Genomic DNA, 17,973 nt, shown 5'->3' on the forward strand with positions numbered 1-17,973 from the left:
GGACAATCTGATTTTGAGGGGAAGGGGAGTGGGAAGAGAAGAGGCAGGAATCAGAATTATCCAAAGACAACTGTAGATTCTTAGATTTGGAGTGACACTTAAGAGATCTACTCATCCAACTTCCTACTCAATGAAGGAATACCTTCTCAATCCTTGCCCCAATAATCTGTAATTTCCTCCCATTTGATCCCAATTGTTTTATGAACTAATCGCTAGTCCATCTGGCAGTCTTTCACTCATTTGAAGACTGTGATCACTGAATATTAAAACTTTAGAGCTTAAAGGAACCCACTAGGTTATCTAAATTCAAGAATCTGGAAGACCTGCGTTCAAATCTTATCTTCCAGACCTAGTGGCCGTGTGACTCTAAGCAAAGCATTTAACTTCTTTTCAGCCTGTTCTCACATCTGTCAAATGGAGTTAATAGTAATTAGCTCCGTAGAATTGTGAGACTCAGATGAAGTAATACAAGAGTTTTGCAAACTTGCAAGCTTTATAGTGATGGAGCTCCAGATCACTGATTTCATTGGTGTAGAGTTTAGAAATTTCTTATTTAATGCAAAACATCAACTTGTTCATAATTTATGGATGAATGTAGCTACTAAGAGGTTAAGTGATTATACTCAGATATCTCAGGAAAGGCTTGAACTAAAGTTTCTGGGCTCTAAGGTGGGTCCTTTTTTCATTAAACCACACTGCCACCTTTAGTAGCACCTTCCTGCAGGTTCCTTTTCCTCTTCCTCTCCTTCCCTTTCTCCTCCATTTCCTTCTCTTCCCCTTTCCTCAATCTCCTCCTCCCCTTCTCATTTCCCTTTCCTCTTCCTCTCCTTTACCACTCCTTCATTATTTTCCTCTTCCTCTTTGGATGATGATAGCCTGGTGTTGCTTAGGTGACAGGTTGAAACAGATCTCCTGACTTTCTTGTTTCCATCTGATACAATGCAAAAATAAATTTAAAAATTAGGTCTACACGAGTGAAATATACAGTTTCTTTATAAATTCATCATTGTATAGACATGCTGTTATATACAGACCATCCTTTAAATATAACTAAAATGCACACCCTGTGGGATTAGATGCCATCTTTGCCAAGGATCAGTGTTAAAGTCATTCCACAATCCTTGTGCAGCATTCACACATGGCAGATATATCTTTTCTAAACTACATAAAAAATTCATACAATATCTTTAAGATACATGCTTACTATGTAATGTTTTACTATGCATTACTATGACTGCATAGAATGGCTTTGCTAATTTATAATGTTATTAGTAATACAGTAATAGTAATTAATTAGTAATTACATTTCACACTGACATGACACTTTACGAGTCATAAGACTGTCTTTAACTCATAAGTCTTAATGTCCTTACGATTCTGGATGTCAAGTAAAGAGCAAGGATTAGAATAAACTTCAGATCAGTTTTGTTTGGAAATATATCTTCCTTCTGCTTTGAGTATTTGATTGGCATTTAGTTCGGGTTGCAGAGTCACATCTGTATTCCTTATATATAAAGAGATTTTGTGTGCATCAGAAGCTGTTTCCAGAAGTCAGTTCTCTGCTTTAAGGAATTTAAGGAGCCCTCAGATATTGAGGAGGCAGGGATGACCACTGCCCAGGATGAGAGAGTGTGGTTTAGAGAAGGATGCAAGGGTAGGTTTAGAAAGGAAAAGCCTGACTTCACACTGAGAGAACATAAGTGGGAATGGGAATGGGAATGGGAATGGGAAGGAATTGAAAATCTCCCTAGAGAGAGAGCCAAATGAAAAAGCAGAAAAAAGAAAATGAGAGAGAGAGAATGAGAGATTGAAACCCCACTTCCTCACCTCTCATCCCCTCCGGGAATGGACACTTCTTGCTCGCAGATAAGTGATCTGGGGTCTCCTATAAGAACACCCATGAAGTATGGAACCCAGATAGAAGTTTCAGAGTTCCTCACTTCCTCCCTCCACTCCCCAATAATTGTAAGCACTGGCCCCAGGGTAGAGAATGATGAGGCTCTCTTGGCTCCTGAGTACTCTGGCATCAGATTGGGGTAGGATCCCACCTCAGATCCACAGAGAAAAGAGAAGTATTGCAAGAGTAGAAAAGGTGAAGTATCATTTGGGGATACTTGACATCTAAACTACACAAACACTGACAGTAACGAAGACTGACGGTACCAAAGGAAGTGTGTTCTTCTGGGTTTGGTTTGAAAAATAGAGTTGTCCTGCCTGTTTTGCTCTTTAGAAAATAAACATCTATTCCTGTTCTGATAGTTTCAGTGGGCCTTCTCTCTCTCTCTCTCTCTCTCTCTCTCTCTCTCTCTCTCTCTCTCTCTCTCTCTCTCTCTTTCTTTCTTTCTTTCTTTCTTTCTTTTTAATATTGTCGTTGAGTTGATTTAAATTGAAAAACAGGGCTCAGCACAACTCACGAATTGGGGGGGGGGTGAGGAGGCAAAGACACTTATGTATCTTACTGGAAATCTTTGACTGTGCTGGGATTCAGCTAGGCCTGGCATTTTGGCGGGTACTGCTTTTGCTTAGGTTGGTGGCTAAATGGAGGTTTAGTGGGATGTCCCCTCCCAGTCCCCGATATCACTCAGATACTCGTGGTATTTGCTAATACCGAGTCTGTGACAGTGAGTGCACTTAGGGATCAGAGCTCTGCTTTCGGGAAATGGGCTGAAGATGCTCAGTTCCTGGTCTCTGGGGGGCGGGGTGTAAGGCTTGGGGGAGAGGGCAGTGGGAAGAAAACTATTTCTGAGCCTCTGATCTGTTCTTTTTTTTTTTTAGCCCATCTTGGGGAAAGACCCTGGAGAACTGCTCAAAAAAAAAAAAAAAAAAAAGTCCTCTAACGCCTAGCCTAGCTCTGCGCATAGTGGGCAGTTTTAAAATTCTCTTTAGAGAGCTCCACCATCCACTTCTGGGTGGAAATAATAGTTTGGTTCTCATTTTTAGGGCTTACCGCAGTGACGGGTACATAGGAAATTGCTGTGAATTGCTACAAATGAATGATGATTGATTTGCCCATTCATTCTTTTATACAACTAGTGAAGAAGGCAGTACGGGTGTTATGTCCATTTTACAGACAAGGAAACGGAGGTCCAGAGGGCCAAAGGGTCTTGAACACGATCAGGGAGTAATAATTCTATTGCTTTCAAGCCCGCGAGTCTTTCCGTGGGTTGAGGCCAAAAGAAAAAAGTTTGTTTCAGATGCAAGTGGGACTAGGAAGAAGAGAAACTCATGGAGCAGCCGGCTCTGCAGTTGGAAGATCCACCCGCGAGCTGGAGCCCAGAGAAACGGGACGGGCTCGGAGGGGGTGGGGCGGGGAGGGGACTGCTTAGTCCTGGAGGTGTGTCCGTCCTCTATTTCTCCACCTCCCCCAGCCGTGGCAGGTCAGAGCAGCTCTCCTCCGGCCCAGGCCCTCAGGGAGGGGGCATAGTTAGCCGGAATGGAAGGAGGAGCCGCTGCACCTTTAAGTGTCATTGGAGGAAGCGACAGCCCGGGAGCTGATATATAGAGGGCAGGCCGGCCGCCGCAACCGAGTGTGGGGTGCCCCCGACCTGACCCGAGAGAGCCAGCCTGTGAGCTGCGCTGCTGGCGCCGGAGGGTCAGAGCCTAGGCCGACCCTAACTAAGGAGGTCAGGGCGAGGCGAGCAGTCTGGGTGACCATGGCCACGCTGCTGGGCGCGTACCCCTGGCCGGACGGGCTGGAATGCCCAGCTTTGGACGGGGAGCTTTCCGACGGGCTGGCGTCCCCAGCACCCCATCGTAGCCCGGGGGATAAAAGCTCGGAGAGTCGCATCCGCCGGCCCATGAACGCCTTCATGGTGTGGGCCAAGGACGAGAGGAAGCGGCTGGCAGTGCAAAACCCCGACCTACACAACGCGGAGCTCAGTAAGATGCTGGGTAAGAACAGGAGCGAATCCTCCAAGCCCCCTTCCTAAATCCTGTCCTGTGCTGCTACCCACCGCGTGCGCGGGGTGTGTGTGTGTGTGTGTGTGTGTGTGTGTGTGTGTGTAACAGAGAGAGAGAGAGAGAGAAAGAGAGAGAGAGAGAGAGAGAGAGAGAGAGAGAGAGAGAGAGAGAGACAGAGACAGAGAGAGAGACAGAGAGACAGAGACAGAGACAGAGACAGTGAGACACGCACACAAAAACAGAGGTGGGGGGAGGGAAGGAGAAAGAGAGAAAGAGGGAGAAAAAAGGAGAGGGAGAAAGGGACAGGGAGAAGGAGAGAGGAAAAGGTGAGATGGAAGTATTGGGCAGTGGAGGTGGCTGAAGATGAAGAGATGTTTCTTGGAAGGTGAACACATGCTGGACTTAGAGTCCAAAAGTTGTGTGTGTGTGTGTGTGTGTGTGTGTGTCCTAAGAGTCTGCAGATTTGGGAAATATGGGAATAGTTATTGTGTCCATATGTTTTGGGATCCTAGGAAATATACGGGCGTATGTGTGGGAAACAAATACAATTATTGTACGAATGTTTAATGAAATACAGTGAACTTACGGATCTACAATGAGAATGGAGGCATTTATTTGAAAGCGTGTTTTCTAGGAGATGGGAAATAACCTGACCCGGGGAGAAGGAGAAAGAACTTTCGACATAGTTTAGTTACGGCTTGAAGAACTAAATAAGACATCTCTTGGGTCTGCATAAAATAGCGGCCTCTTCTTTATTAAGCGCTTGCTGTATGCCAGCCACTGTTAAGCTTTGTGGGGGGAAAGGAAGGGGAAAAAATCCCTGTCTCGAAGTGGAGGAGTAAATCGAACTACTGTACTCGCTAGAGATTGGCTTGAGAGGTGAGAATCTCAGATCTCAGGAACTTTAGGCTGTTCATGGCACTCACTTCCTATCCCGAGGGCTCTAGAGGGCCGAGTGCTGCGTGGTGCTAATTAACAAAAATACCGGTAAATAGTTCCCCAAAGCGGGCTACGCATCCCCCAAAGTTCAAGGGGCAGCTCTTGTTTTTGGCAGTCTGGAAACAAAGATAAGAACACGAATGAATCCACCGAGAAGGACGGAAAAGATTTGTAACCGAAACACGGAGGGAAATGGATCGGCTGTCAATCTAGATGACTAATAGGCATTTATGAGCGGGAAAGTAATGATTCCTTACACATTATTTGCAATATTGTTACAGTTTAAATAATAACAAGCATCATTATCAATGGAGTAACATTGGGGGGTAAACATTTATAAATTACTAATTACAAAAATATTCTTAGAGTGGGAAAGGAAACACGCACAATCTGGCAATATTCGTTACCCGAATTTGTAGATTAGAGTAGGGGTGTGGAATCCGATTTGCGGATTGATTTGGATTGAGTTTATGAAGAGGATCCAAGAGGATGTGGGCTGGAGGGAGACTTCTATGCTGGGACTTTGCCGTGGGGAGTCGGAGGAAGATTCAGATTTAATGAAAGGTGCTTGAGAGAGGAAGATGAAGAAAGGGAAAAGAGACTGTTCTTTTAGTCCCTTTCTCAAAAGATGAAAGGCTGAGTTTGTTTAGATCTTAAATTCCAGACTTTTTTTGTGTTATAGTCAACACTTGGACAGTAGAGTGAAGCCTATGGAACCCTTAAAATAATATATTTAAATGCATAAAATAAATTACTTAGGATCACAAAACAATTATGCTGAGATATATAGTTATCAAAATATTAAAAAGCAGGAAGATCCTGACTCCAAGTTAAAAACCCCTGTTTAGAGCTTTAATTTAAAAGTGGAGTTTGATTTTCTTTCTTTTTAAATATATATTCAAAAGAATAGGGGCTTTCTCTGTTTTATACACTGTGCTCAAATATTTCTATTCCTGGGGAAGGAGAATCTTTTTCTTTTTGCTGCCTTTCATTTTAAGGCCTATGTCATTCGAATGGAAGAGTAGAGATTCCTTTTAATTCTGTATGCATATTCTATGATTCACTGCTTCTAATTCTTGAACCAGAGACTTTGTAAAATTGGAGTTTTATTTTAGTGATTAAAACAGAAAGGTGTCAGATCTCTTTCCAATTTTGATCTGGATCTGATGGACAGACAGCTTCCTTCTTCCCCCTGAGTTTTGACTATTTCATATGACATAAATTCTTGAATAACCTCATTTTTGCTGGATAAATTCAACTGACAAAAAGCTTTGTCTCCTGAGTCTCATTTCTAACTTTTAGTGGAAGGCAGGACAAATCAGTTCTAATTCAGAGGTTCTAATTGAACCATGACACACCTGCTAGCTCCCAGCTTTCACTCATCCACTCCTCATTCCTTGTTTAGATCCAGAATGAATAATTTGGAGAAAAATGACCGGGCTTGTAATTTAATGAAATACTCTGCATAAATTCAACCTATGATTTTGAATGAATGGTTGGATCAAACCTAGAAGGGTCTTTAGGAAAATCTCAGGCCAAGACCACTTCTCATTTCTTTAGTATTTTTCCTGATTAAATCAAGTAGAGTGTGCCTACAATTCATTGTATTAATTCAACAAACATTTAAAGGCAAAGCACAGCGCTTAGATTGGCACCGGATGGCTAAAAAAATGCCCTTGTCTGGTTGGCATCCTGTATTTGCATTACCCTTAAGGGGCTCTCAGGTGATAAAAGTTCTTTTAATAGCTTGGATGAAAAATGCTTCTTCAGTAACTAATTTTTTAGGAGCAGAATTCACAGAGTTTTGAATTAAAGAAGTACTACCTAATAGGGTAGAAACACAATTTTAGAAACAGGATTTTAGAATATAAAGGGAACTTAAACATCATGTTATTTAAGCTCTCCATATTTTGCAGTTAAAGAAATTGAGTCTCAAAGAGATCAAATATCTTGCCCACATCAAAGATGTAGTTAGAGGCACAGCTGGAACTGAAAGTCAGATGTCTAGATCTCTCATCTCTTGATCCAAAGTATTTTCTATCACATCAGTGCTCTTATCAACCTACAGCACTTCCTGTAGTTTACTGTATTTTAGTAATTATATTTACAACAAGAATTAGTTGTGATGTAGAGTAGTGAGGTCTACTCAAATAGAAATAAGGGCTACTAATCTATACATAAGGATCCTTGTGGATCACATGTTTTCTTAGTTTTAAAATTTAATATTGTCTATTTAAAAATTATTTTGTTAAGTATTTCCCCAATACATTTTAATCTAGTTCAGGTCATACTTAGGAGTGTTGTGGACCACATTTTTGACACCTATGGAGTAGGAAATAGAAAGCTGGTGTCAGAGCTGGGAAGACTTGGATTCAAAACCTGCCTCTCCATGCTAGGACACATCACAATCTCTGTCACAGGCAGCTCTCTGTGGCTGTAAATAGCAAAGTGTTAGTTTTCATTGGTAGAGGGAGTTTCTTCTTTGGGAGACCCTCCCAGCAATGAACACAGTTCCAGATCATATTTACAATCAATATGCTTTTTCCCAGTGCTTAGGCCTCTGTCTTAGTAACTAAACGATTGTATTTGAAGACTTGATTTTCTGAGCTATTTGCTTGGGGAGCAAATTCTCTGAAAGGCGGAGAGGAATTCATTAGACTTTGTCCCTTTCCAGCAGAGGGTGTCTTTTGCCACTCTTACACTGAGCACAGTTACCTGGCACATAGCAGGATCTTAATAAATGTTTATTGAATGACTTTGTAGGATAAGTATTTTCTTAGTTATGTTTCTACTAAGACTTTTCCTGGTCACTCTGCCTGCCACTGTCAATACCTAAGCTGTTACAGTGCAAAGTTTTCAACCAACCGTATGATTTCAAGGGAGCAAGTGACTTAATATTTTTGGAACTTGGTTTCATCCATAAAATTGGGAGATTAGACCAGATGATTGCATTGGGTGGGGTCAGGTTAATCAGGGAAGCATTCTTGCAAGAAGTATATTTTTAAACTGGATGTTTTTTCAGTAGCTTGATTTTTATGACAAGGGAAGTGAACCCAGGGAGATGAAACGACTGCTTCTGAAGCCAAATATCTAGTTACTTGTGGTATAGATTATGGAATTAATTTGTCTCCAACCCAGCATCCATAAACCCATATATAAAAGGCAAGCTAAATGGTTGCAATACAGGTTGCAGTCTTCATATGGATCTAGACAGGGTAATGTCCTGTTAAGGAAGAATGACCAGCACATTCATGGATTAGAATCCTGTTTTCCTTTCAATTGTGAAGGACAATCATTTATTATACTCAAGATGGCATGGATGAATTTTAATATTCATAATTGGGAAGAAATGCCCACCTTCATGAGATTTCTGAATCCATATTTTTCTTCAGGACAATTCTCTAACTCAAGTAGGACTCTATGCCTTCACTAAGTCTTAATTCCTGCTTGTAAAATGTCTGAAATTTCCTGCTTGTAAAATAGCTAATATTTACCCACATAATCATTGACATTTAGTAAGGAAGGCAGGCAGTGACTTTAAGTTCTAGAGTGATTAGAATGAACACTTGAATGAAAGAAGGATCTTAATTAGATGAATTTTTAAAATAATTTTAGCTCCAGGTAGGTCAGCTGGTCTTTCAGTATGAAAAGGATACTCACCTTTGTATTTGAGATGATGTGTGAGTAGTGTGTGTGCGTGTCAGTGGTTTTCCTGGGGAGTGTTAGTGGAAGGAGGAATATGAGAGGTGAGGGTTCTGTCGCTGCGTGTGAAGCATTTGTGGTGGGAAGTGTGTGTGGGGTGTCTGGGAAGGGCATGCGAAGTGCCTTGTTTGTGTTTCTCTGTTGTGAGAGAGTGGTGTGATCGAGCTCTGGGTGGTGCAGTGACGGCCTGTGGGAGAGCTGGATGGTGCAAACTGTGTGGGAGAGGGATTTTCAAAGACCTGACCTCTGACACTGTAAAGGACTCTAAAAATGGCCTCCTCTTCTCCTCCTGTGAGCAGGAAAGTCCTGGAAAGCTCTGACCCTCTCCCAGAAGAGGCCGTATGTGGACGAAGCTGAGAGACTCCGGGTACAGCATATGCAGGATTATCCCAACTACAAGTACCGCCCTCGTAGAAAGAAGCAGCTCAAGCGCATCTGCAAACGGGTGGACCCAGGTTTCCTGCTGAGCAGCCTGTCCCGGGACCAGAACTCCCTCCCGGACAAGAGGTGTGGCGGCAGGGTTTCTGTGGGGGAGAAGGAGGAACATGGTGAGTACTCCCCGGCTACGGTCCTTCCCAGCCTCCGGGGCTGCTACCAGGAGGTGCCCAGCGGCAGCTGCACCAGTGGCAGCAGCTCCACCAGCAGTGTGGATGCCTACCCGTTCGGGCTGCCCACCCCACCAGAAATGTCTCCTTTGGATGTCCTGGAGCCTGAGCAGACCTTCTTCTCTTCCCCCTGCCAGGAAGAGCACTCTCGCTCCCACCGGCTCCCACACATCTCAGGAGCTACGTACTCTCCAGAATATATGCCCAGCCCCCTCCACTGTAACCATGCGTTGGGCTCCATTGCCCTCACCCAGTCCCCGGGCGTCTCCATGATCCCCTCTGTGACCAGCTGCTCGCCTTCCCCAGCATACTACTCCCCCCCTGCCTTCCACGCCCTCCACCCCAACCTGCACGCCCATCTGGGCCAGCTCTCCCCTCCCCCCGAGCACCCAGGTTTTGATGCCCTAGATCAACTGAGCCAGGTGGAACTCTTGGGGGACATGGACCGGAATGAATTTGACCAGTATTTGAACACTCCCGGCCATCCAGACTCCACGGGGGGCATCAGTGTCAGTGGACCCGCCTCCCAGGTGACACCAGGGGGGCCCACAGAGACCAGCCTCATCTCGGTTCTGGCTGACGCCACAGCCACCTACTACAACAGCTACAGCGTCTCCTAGGCCCCGGGGCCCCGGGCAGCTGCCGGCCTTCTCCTCTGTGCCGACTTGGCTGAGTGCAGAGACTAAACAGTGTTACCGCCGCCTGCCTCCTCGTGCGCCGCGGAGCGTGCCCTCCCACTGGGTCCCAGTCTGAGCTGGCCGGTCCGGTCCGCTTCGTCCTGTAGAGAAATGAACCTCTGCTGATCCGCTTTCCCTTCTTTGCAACTTGACTAGTTCCACTTTTCTTCAACATCCTCTCTGAGAACCTGGCTTCTTGACTCTCTCTCTACTATCTGAGGTGGCAGTGTAAGTCTCCTACTTAGGCTATGTAAGACTGAAATTTTTTCTGACTTTTCTCTCTTCCCATCGTATGAAAAATGACAGCTCCACTCCATCTTTGGGAATCCATCCATTGTGCTCATTTCCCTGCCCCAGACACAGGCTTGCAGTGCCAACTTAAAAAAAAAAAAAACCCACAAACCAGAACAACGACAGCAGCTGGGATTTTGGAAATCAAAGGTTTATGGAAAATAAGAAAGCAAAGGTGAAAGAAAGATCAATTAACTAAAGGTAGTTTTTATATATTTGTGGATGGAAATATAAAAATCCATGAAAACAGACATAATCACTTATGTATCCGAAGATGATCCTTGGATTGTCTCATATACCTATGTTACACACACAAACAGTATGTTCTGGAATACCTACACCAAAACCCCAAGCCTGTCATAACCAGAAGGTCTGTGAAGCAGGTTAGGACCAAACAGACTTACTTTCTTCCACTGTCGGAACTCATGGGATCTATGTACCATATTTTGTTATAGTCCTCTCTGTATAGGAAGGTTCCCTTCCTCTCTTATCTGTGTCTCTGTCTTGCTTGCTTTCTCTTTCTCTCTATATCTCCTTTGCCTCCCAAGGAAATATACTCACCCTCTCTGGAAGATTTTATGAGCCCTGTTTTCATCCTATAGACATTTCCAGCCTTCTTCAAAGTCTCCTTTGAAGGAATATATTCAACACTGAGCAACAAGACCACTGATTGTCTTTCAATTTCAGTGTATTATTGCTTATCAGGAACCTGTAAATGATTATATATTCTTCCTCAATTTCCCCCATATTTTGTATTGTTAAAGTTTCTTTTTCTCTTCCATGAAAAGTTTTATTGTAAATCAATTATAAAACATGATTAATCTTCATGTTATTACTGCATATGAAATTTGATGATAAATAATAAATAGTTGTAGCTACGATTGACTGATGTGCAATCTTGAATGTGTATTATCTTTTTAAACACTACAGTTATTAAGCTAAAATGTTCCATCTTTTATAAAAGTGATGTTTGCTTTGGAGCAGCTGTGTAGATATGAGTTTGTTAAAAATATTTAATTTAAATAAACAATTTTTTTTTACCATGATGATTTTATCATTTGAATTTGAATTTTGCCCTCCAGAATGCAAAAATATGATTTTCATGAGAGAAACATTTATTATGTTTATTGTGTGCAACTTTTGTATGTACTATTAGTCAAAATCTTTTCTACGTCAACTTTTTTAAAAAATAAAATATTTGTGGTATATTTACAACTGCTGTGGTATTTTATAAAGCCAGATAAAACTATAAATCCCAGCACATTCTCCTGGAAAGAGTGGCATTAACATTGGTCTGAAATAAAACGTTAAGAAGCACATGAGAAGAAACTCTTTCTTATAAGGACTTTGTTCTTATGTGCTATTTAATATGAGTCTTATAAAGTCTTCAGTGGAATTTGCACATTCAAAGTGAATTGAGATTATTATGTGTGTGTGTGTGTGTGTATACACATATTTCAAACTAAAAAGGTCACCTGAAATTATAAACCAATAGTATAATTTTAGATTGGAAAATCATCTTTGCTTGATTAGTGTGTGTATGTGTGTGTGTGTGTGTGTGTGTGTGTGTGTGTGTGTGTGTATGTGTGTGTATGTGTGTATATACACAGCACAAACAAATTCACAGAAGCTCAGACTGGGAGAGTATTCCAGAGACCATAACAACTCCAATTTATCTGAACAAAACTTTTCCCTGTATCATACGGAATAAATTGTCAAGTGTTCTTGACTAGAAAATCAGGCAAAGAGGAGGTTTTCTGAGTTAGCTAATTTTACTTCTGGATAGTTACTCTAGTTATTAAGAGGTATATATTCCTTGTAGAATACTTTTTTATGACCAATAAAGCTCTAGGTGAGGTCTTGAGTCTTTTCCTTCCACAAGATAGTAACTGAGATAAAACTTACTTGAATTCAATGATTTGTTTTCCTTAGGTCCTGCTGTGCTGAGAAGTAAGTCCTGGGAAGGCCCAAATTGGCATTGTACTTACTGTTCAATTATGATAATAATTATTCATCATTTTAATAGTACTTTATAGCTATAAGGAGCTCTGTAGACATTTTTATGGGCCATTTCTTGCCCACAGCTCAGGAGGAGCTCAATCATTCTTCTATCCTATTGCACAGTGTCAGTCATTAGGACTTAGGGAGGGGAAGTGGCCAACTTAAGGTCATGTAATGAGTCAGCCAAAATTAGGCTTTTCTATTGTTGAGATCAGTCTGTCCAGGCTTAGGGTTTCTACAGAGCATTTTATGGCTGTATCCAACTACATAGTATGAACCATAAATGCAACAAGGTAAAAAGAAAACAAGGAAGAACAAATGGGAAGTGTGGAAATGAAATTAAAATAAAAATGGATCAATTAGCAAATGATTGGGAAAAAAGGGAGGAGAAAGGTAGAAAGAACATTGAATACAGAATTAGTTTCCTCATCTGTAGAATGGGAGAGTTGGGTTTGACTAGATGGTCTTTAAGATCTCTAAATCTATGATCTTGGGATCAGACAACTTGGGTTATAATCCAGCCCAATTCAACCCTTCATAACTACCTAATCCCTATTTTTTGGGGGTTCTCAGTTCTCTTTCTATAAACTGGGGGTGATTTTAATATATAATATCTACCCCATAGATTTGCTGTAGGGGAAATATTTTCCTAACTTTAAAGTATTCTCTATCTGAAGCATTGTGGCAAGTAGACAGAATAATGACTTTGGAGCCAGAGAACCTGGGTTCAAATCCTCCCTCTGAAGCTTCTGAGCTGTTTGACTGTAGAAAAATCACTAACCTTCCAGTTCCTCAATTTTAAAATGAGAGGATCGGATCTGATGGCCAATCTAGCTTTAAACCTATGATCCTATATGTGTGAGTCACTGTCATTAGGGGTCACCTGGCTAACCATGATAGATTACAGCACCATCTGCTGACTGGAAGAACAATGTCCACATTTTTGGACAGTCTGGGATGGTAGTGGGAGGACAGGAATGACAGAGGAAAGGATATTTAAAGCTTCTGTTTATTTAGAAACCATTGCTTCTTCAGATAAATCTATTCTGATTTGGGGGCTCACTATGGGAGTAGAGTGGCGTGTTGGTATTCATGGTGGCGGTTGTCATTGCATCGATCTTTTGGTCCTCAGGGAAATCACAAGAGAGACTGGTGGTAATAGGAAGAGATTGTACTCTTCTTCCCTTTTTGTTCTTCCACGGCTCCTTCAGCTTCCCTGGTCATCATTCCCCTTCCCTCCATCCTGAGAAAAATGAATATAGTGTCATATATAGGAAAAATGATTGTCCATAAATGTTGTTCAGTGAACAGAGGAAAAAAAGAAATAGAAAAGGGTATACAAATAGGGAAATTTTATAACTACCTTATTAAATTTTACTTACATACAAACAAGTAGAAGGTGTCCCAAAAGTCTTAGTCTATGAGTCATCCTCTATGTATATTATATACCCATATACATACTTCTTGAAAAATAGTCTTTAACAGAAATCTTCAGTTTCTTAAACAATAACAAAAACAACTAATATTTATATAGTATTTACTATGTACCAGGCATTGGGCTAAGTGCTTTACTATAATCAACTATATCATGTGATCCTGGGAAGTGGGTACAATTATTATCTCCATTTTACAGTTGAGGAAACTGATCAAAGAAGATATAATCCTCTTGTTCTTTGGCGAAATGTTTGTGTTTGTGGATGATTGTTACATAGGGCACCCTCTGGAATGGCATTGTGGGTTCTCGGAAGGCAATGGATCATCTAAGGAGCCAGTATTTCTGCTGGTGTTGCTCTTAAAATCTCCATATTTGTGTTTCCCAGTGTCCAATAACTAGCCAGCATCAATTAGTTTTTACAGGTGGGAATTTACCAAAAAATTAAAGGAAGAACAATAGTTACAAAACAATCCTTCCCCATCCCCCAACCTTGGGGACAAACTATCTATCCCCTTGCACACCTATAGGATTCTCAGGGTAGAATAGATTCAAATTCAAAGGTAGTCAGGCATATATGGGACCAATGGGCGTTTTCTTTTCTCTTTTTGCAGAATCCCTACCCAATTTGCTTCTGCTTTTTCAGTCTGGGCCAGCTCCTTATGAAACTTATAGTCTTGGTTGTTGGGACAATCCACTTCAGGGCTGGGTCAAACAGAGGGCTCCTGGATCTTTGATAGACTCACCTGGCTGTGGCTACCAGGGCTGATTGCCAAGAGGTGAGACCTCTCCAAAGTTTCACCTGAAGGCAGTTTGATCTCAGGGGCCAGGACACAGTAGAATCCTCCAAAGGCAGACTTCTAGGTCCCTGTTCATACCTCACCTCCTCACTTATCTTTCAGAGGAATACATGCCCCACTTCCCTTTTCTTTCCCTTTGTACCACCTGAGCTGGCAGTAGCAGCAAGAGCACTTAGGCTGCTGGTGAAAGGTAGTTATGAGAAGAATCCTGGTCTAATCCTAAATGTCCTGTAAGGTTTGATTAGTTTTGGTAACCTTTTAAGAAACAGGACAATTAAAGAATGGAACCCATTCTGAACAATAATAGCTGACATGGAATTTTACATAGATCATCTCATCTGATCATTACAATAACCCTGAGAGAGGTGCTACAGGCATTCTTATACCCATATTACACCTGAGGAAAGGAGGCTAACAGAATCTAAATAAGTATCCCGGGCAGCATGCAAAGCCTGGTCTCTTCAGTGAGAGCTCCACTTGATTTGGACTTTCTTTGACTGAAGTGTCTCTTAGTAGTTTTATTAGACTCAATTTACACAAGGAACAAAAAGTCCAATTTCCTGGCTTTTGAATAATCAAGAAGGAACTGGTTATGTCCTACTCTGAACTCCCAGCTTCCCTGGGGCTGTTTCCTGCTGGTCAATTAGTCATTCAATTAGCATTTATTCTAACACAAAGACAACCCTTGCTTTCTGGGAGCTTACATCATTGTTATAAGAGAAGACAAGATCTCAAAGGAAGGGCCCTCTTCCCTCCCCTCCCTGCCACTCCTCCCAGGTACCTGGGTAAGGTTTGGGAGACAGCCGTGTGTGTGTGTGTGTGTGTGTGTGTGTGTGTGTGTGTGTGTGTGTGTGTAGATAATGCAGAGGGTAGAGAGGGAAAGGGAAGGTTGGAGGATTGCCTTCCTTTCTTTGAATGGGGAGGGGGGAAAGACGACAGAATCTGCCTGAAAGATGGATGCTTTTTTAGTCTGTCATCGTAGTTAAGGAGGAACCTATGTCAAGCTGAGACATCTGCCTTCCTCACCTTGTCACCCAGGTGCCTTGAAGAGAGAGAATAAAACCAATAGATCCCTTGTGAGCTTCAGAGGAAAGAGAATGAGACAGGGCCCATCCAGAACTGAGTTCAAATCAGTCTTCGGCTACTGATTCATTGTACAGATGACCTTGGAGAAGAAATTTCAGTTTGGGGGACACTGGTTTTTCTCATTTGTACAATAATATCATCTCTATCTCTTGGGTAGAAAGGTGGGATTTGGAGTTGGGGAGATCTGAGTTCAGATTTGATAATAGACACTTAACTAGCCACTGGGTGACACTTCTGAGTAACTTCTGCCTGCCTCAGTTTTCTCACCTGTACAATGGGGATAATAATAGCTCCTCTCTCCCAGGATTATTGTGAGAATAACATGAGTTAATAGTTGCAAAGTGCTTCACAAACCATAAGGTGCCATAATAAACACTAGCTATTATTATTATTAGCTATTATTACCTCACCAGATTGCTTTGAGAGTAAAATTAGATGATGTCTGCGAAAGTACAAAAGTTGGCAAATTCTGTAGTCACTTTTGTTGTCTGGATCTGTCTCCTCATCTGTTAAATGAGGTTGTACTGGAGCATCTCTGAGGTCCCTTCCAGGGCTCAGCTTCTATTGTTTCCTAAAACTGGTCAGATTTAAACGATCATCTCTGGTTTTCCCTGGATCAGGATTATCAGTGACCAGTTTCCCCTGCTTGCTTCTATTATCAATTCAGAAATGTCCCTTTTTTTTGTCCCTGTGATTAATGTAATGTTCTATAGCTCAGCTCAACATAGCTTCCAATCTATTATTTACTATTCTTAGCTAATTGTGTGTGTGTGTGCACACATGTGCATGTTTGAATTCTTTATGTGTCAGCTCCAGCACCACCTCAGAAGGAGGTTCAACCAGCTCCCAGATTGCAAAACACTAGTTGGGCTGGCCAGATTTCCCCAGCCCTTCTTACGCCTGCCAGTGTCATCACCGAGCCTAAGGACAACGAGTCCAAACCTCCCACCATAGGAACTCGCAACCAGTGTGACTGCTGAGCTGTTTTATAATGATTAGAACTCCTATGTTTATTTGAGAAACCTCCCGGAGGAAAGGATACTACACTAGAAGTCAGGAAAACTGAGTTCTCATCTTGGCTCTGCCATTTAACCATTTGTTTGACTTTTGGGTAATTACCTAATCTCTTTGGTCTTCCGTTTCCTCACTCTAAAACTGGAAAAATAATGGCATATCTGCCTTCCTCACAGGTTGTGGGGGATCAAATAAGACCCTCACTGGGCATGAAAGTTGTTTCAAAACTGTTAATCACTAAAAAAAAAAAAAAAAAAAAAACACACACACACACACACACACACAGTGGAGTAAATAGAACCAGAAATACATACAACTTACAATGATTGCAATAATGAGTAATGGGCTAATGAGTGCAGTTCTTATGAGGATGCTCATTGTGCTCTGTTGATACAGGGTTATAATTCTCCAAAGGAGAGAGAAGAAACCATTTTTCCTTTTGTTGCAGAGGGAGAGGAACCATGGGTGTGAATTATGCATACATATATACGTGCATACAGACACACATGTATATAGTTGGACTTGATTAGAGGCGGCACCTAGGTTGCTCAGTGGATAGAGCTTCAGGTCTAGAAGTTAGAAATACCTCAATTCAAATCTTACCTCAAACAGCTATTAGCTTTGTGCCACAGTTTCTTCATCTTCAAAATAGGAACAATAATAACACTCTATTTTTCAGGGTTATTATGAGAATCAAATGAAGTAATATTTTGATATGTTGGTTAGTTTTGCTAAATAGTTTTTGATTATTTTTTGTTGTTATAAGAAGGGAGGGCTATATTGGGAAATTAAGGTGACAAAAACCAAAGAAAATATTTAGTAAAGTCACGAGATATTTGTGGAAAAGATGGAGATACATGGAGTAAAAATTAGTGTAATTAGTTAACTTTTTAACTGGTTGAATGTATAGGCATAAAGAATAGTGATTTGACTGATTCCATATTAACCTGAAGGGAGGTTACTAGTGGAAATCCTCTATCCTCAGAGAACTATGCTTGACCCTGTGCTATTTTACATTATTAGGGATTGTGTTAAAGGAACGTTCAGTTGTTTTTTAGTCACGTCCAACGCTTTGTGACCCCACTTAGGGTTTCTTGACAAAGATCCTGTCATGGTTTACATTTTCTTCTCCAGCTCATTTTACAGATAAGGAAACTGAGTCAAACAAGACTAAGTAACTTGCCCAGGGTCACACAGCTAGGTCAGATTTTAATTCAGGAAGTTGAATCTTTCTGACTCCTGGACTAGCATTCTATACACTGTCCTGCCTCACTCCCTCTGTTCAAGGAATAAATTGCTATTTATCAAATTTGTTTTTGGCGCAAAGCTAGGACAGTTTAAAAGTTCTTGATAAATTAAAATTGAATCAAATCAGATGACATTTAATAATTGAGTCAAATGTAAAGTTTTATATTTGAATTTTAAAAGTCAACTTTTAAATAGAAGATGGGGGAAATACGACTAGACAAGACTAGTTGTCTGGACTAGTTTTCCAGACTGTTGTCTGGATTTGGGAGTTTTGGTGG

At 41.5% G+C, this 17,973-nt stretch overlaps 1 protein-coding gene across 1 annotated transcript; it reads left to right on the forward strand.

Annotated features, from left to right (window-relative positions):
- Positions 1–3,379: 3,379 nt before the first annotated feature.
- Positions 3,380–10,477, forward strand: SOX7 (SRY-box transcription factor 7). The gene is made up of 2 exons (XM_003758075.4): positions 3,380–3,891; positions 8,841–10,477. Exons 1-2 carry the CDS (start codon positions 3,654–3,656, stop codon positions 9,764–9,766), a joined length of 1,164 nt encoding a protein of 387 aa, XP_003758123.1. The 5' UTR covers positions 3,380–3,653; the 3' UTR covers positions 9,767–10,477.
- Positions 10,478–17,973: the final 7,496 nt, after the last annotated feature.

Source organism: Sarcophilus harrisii, chromosome 2, assembly GCF_902635505.1.
Source record: "Sarcophilus harrisii chromosome 2, mSarHar1.11, whole genome shotgun sequence".
Taxonomy (NCBI): domain Eukaryota; kingdom Metazoa; phylum Chordata; class Mammalia; order Dasyuromorphia; family Dasyuridae; genus Sarcophilus; species Sarcophilus harrisii.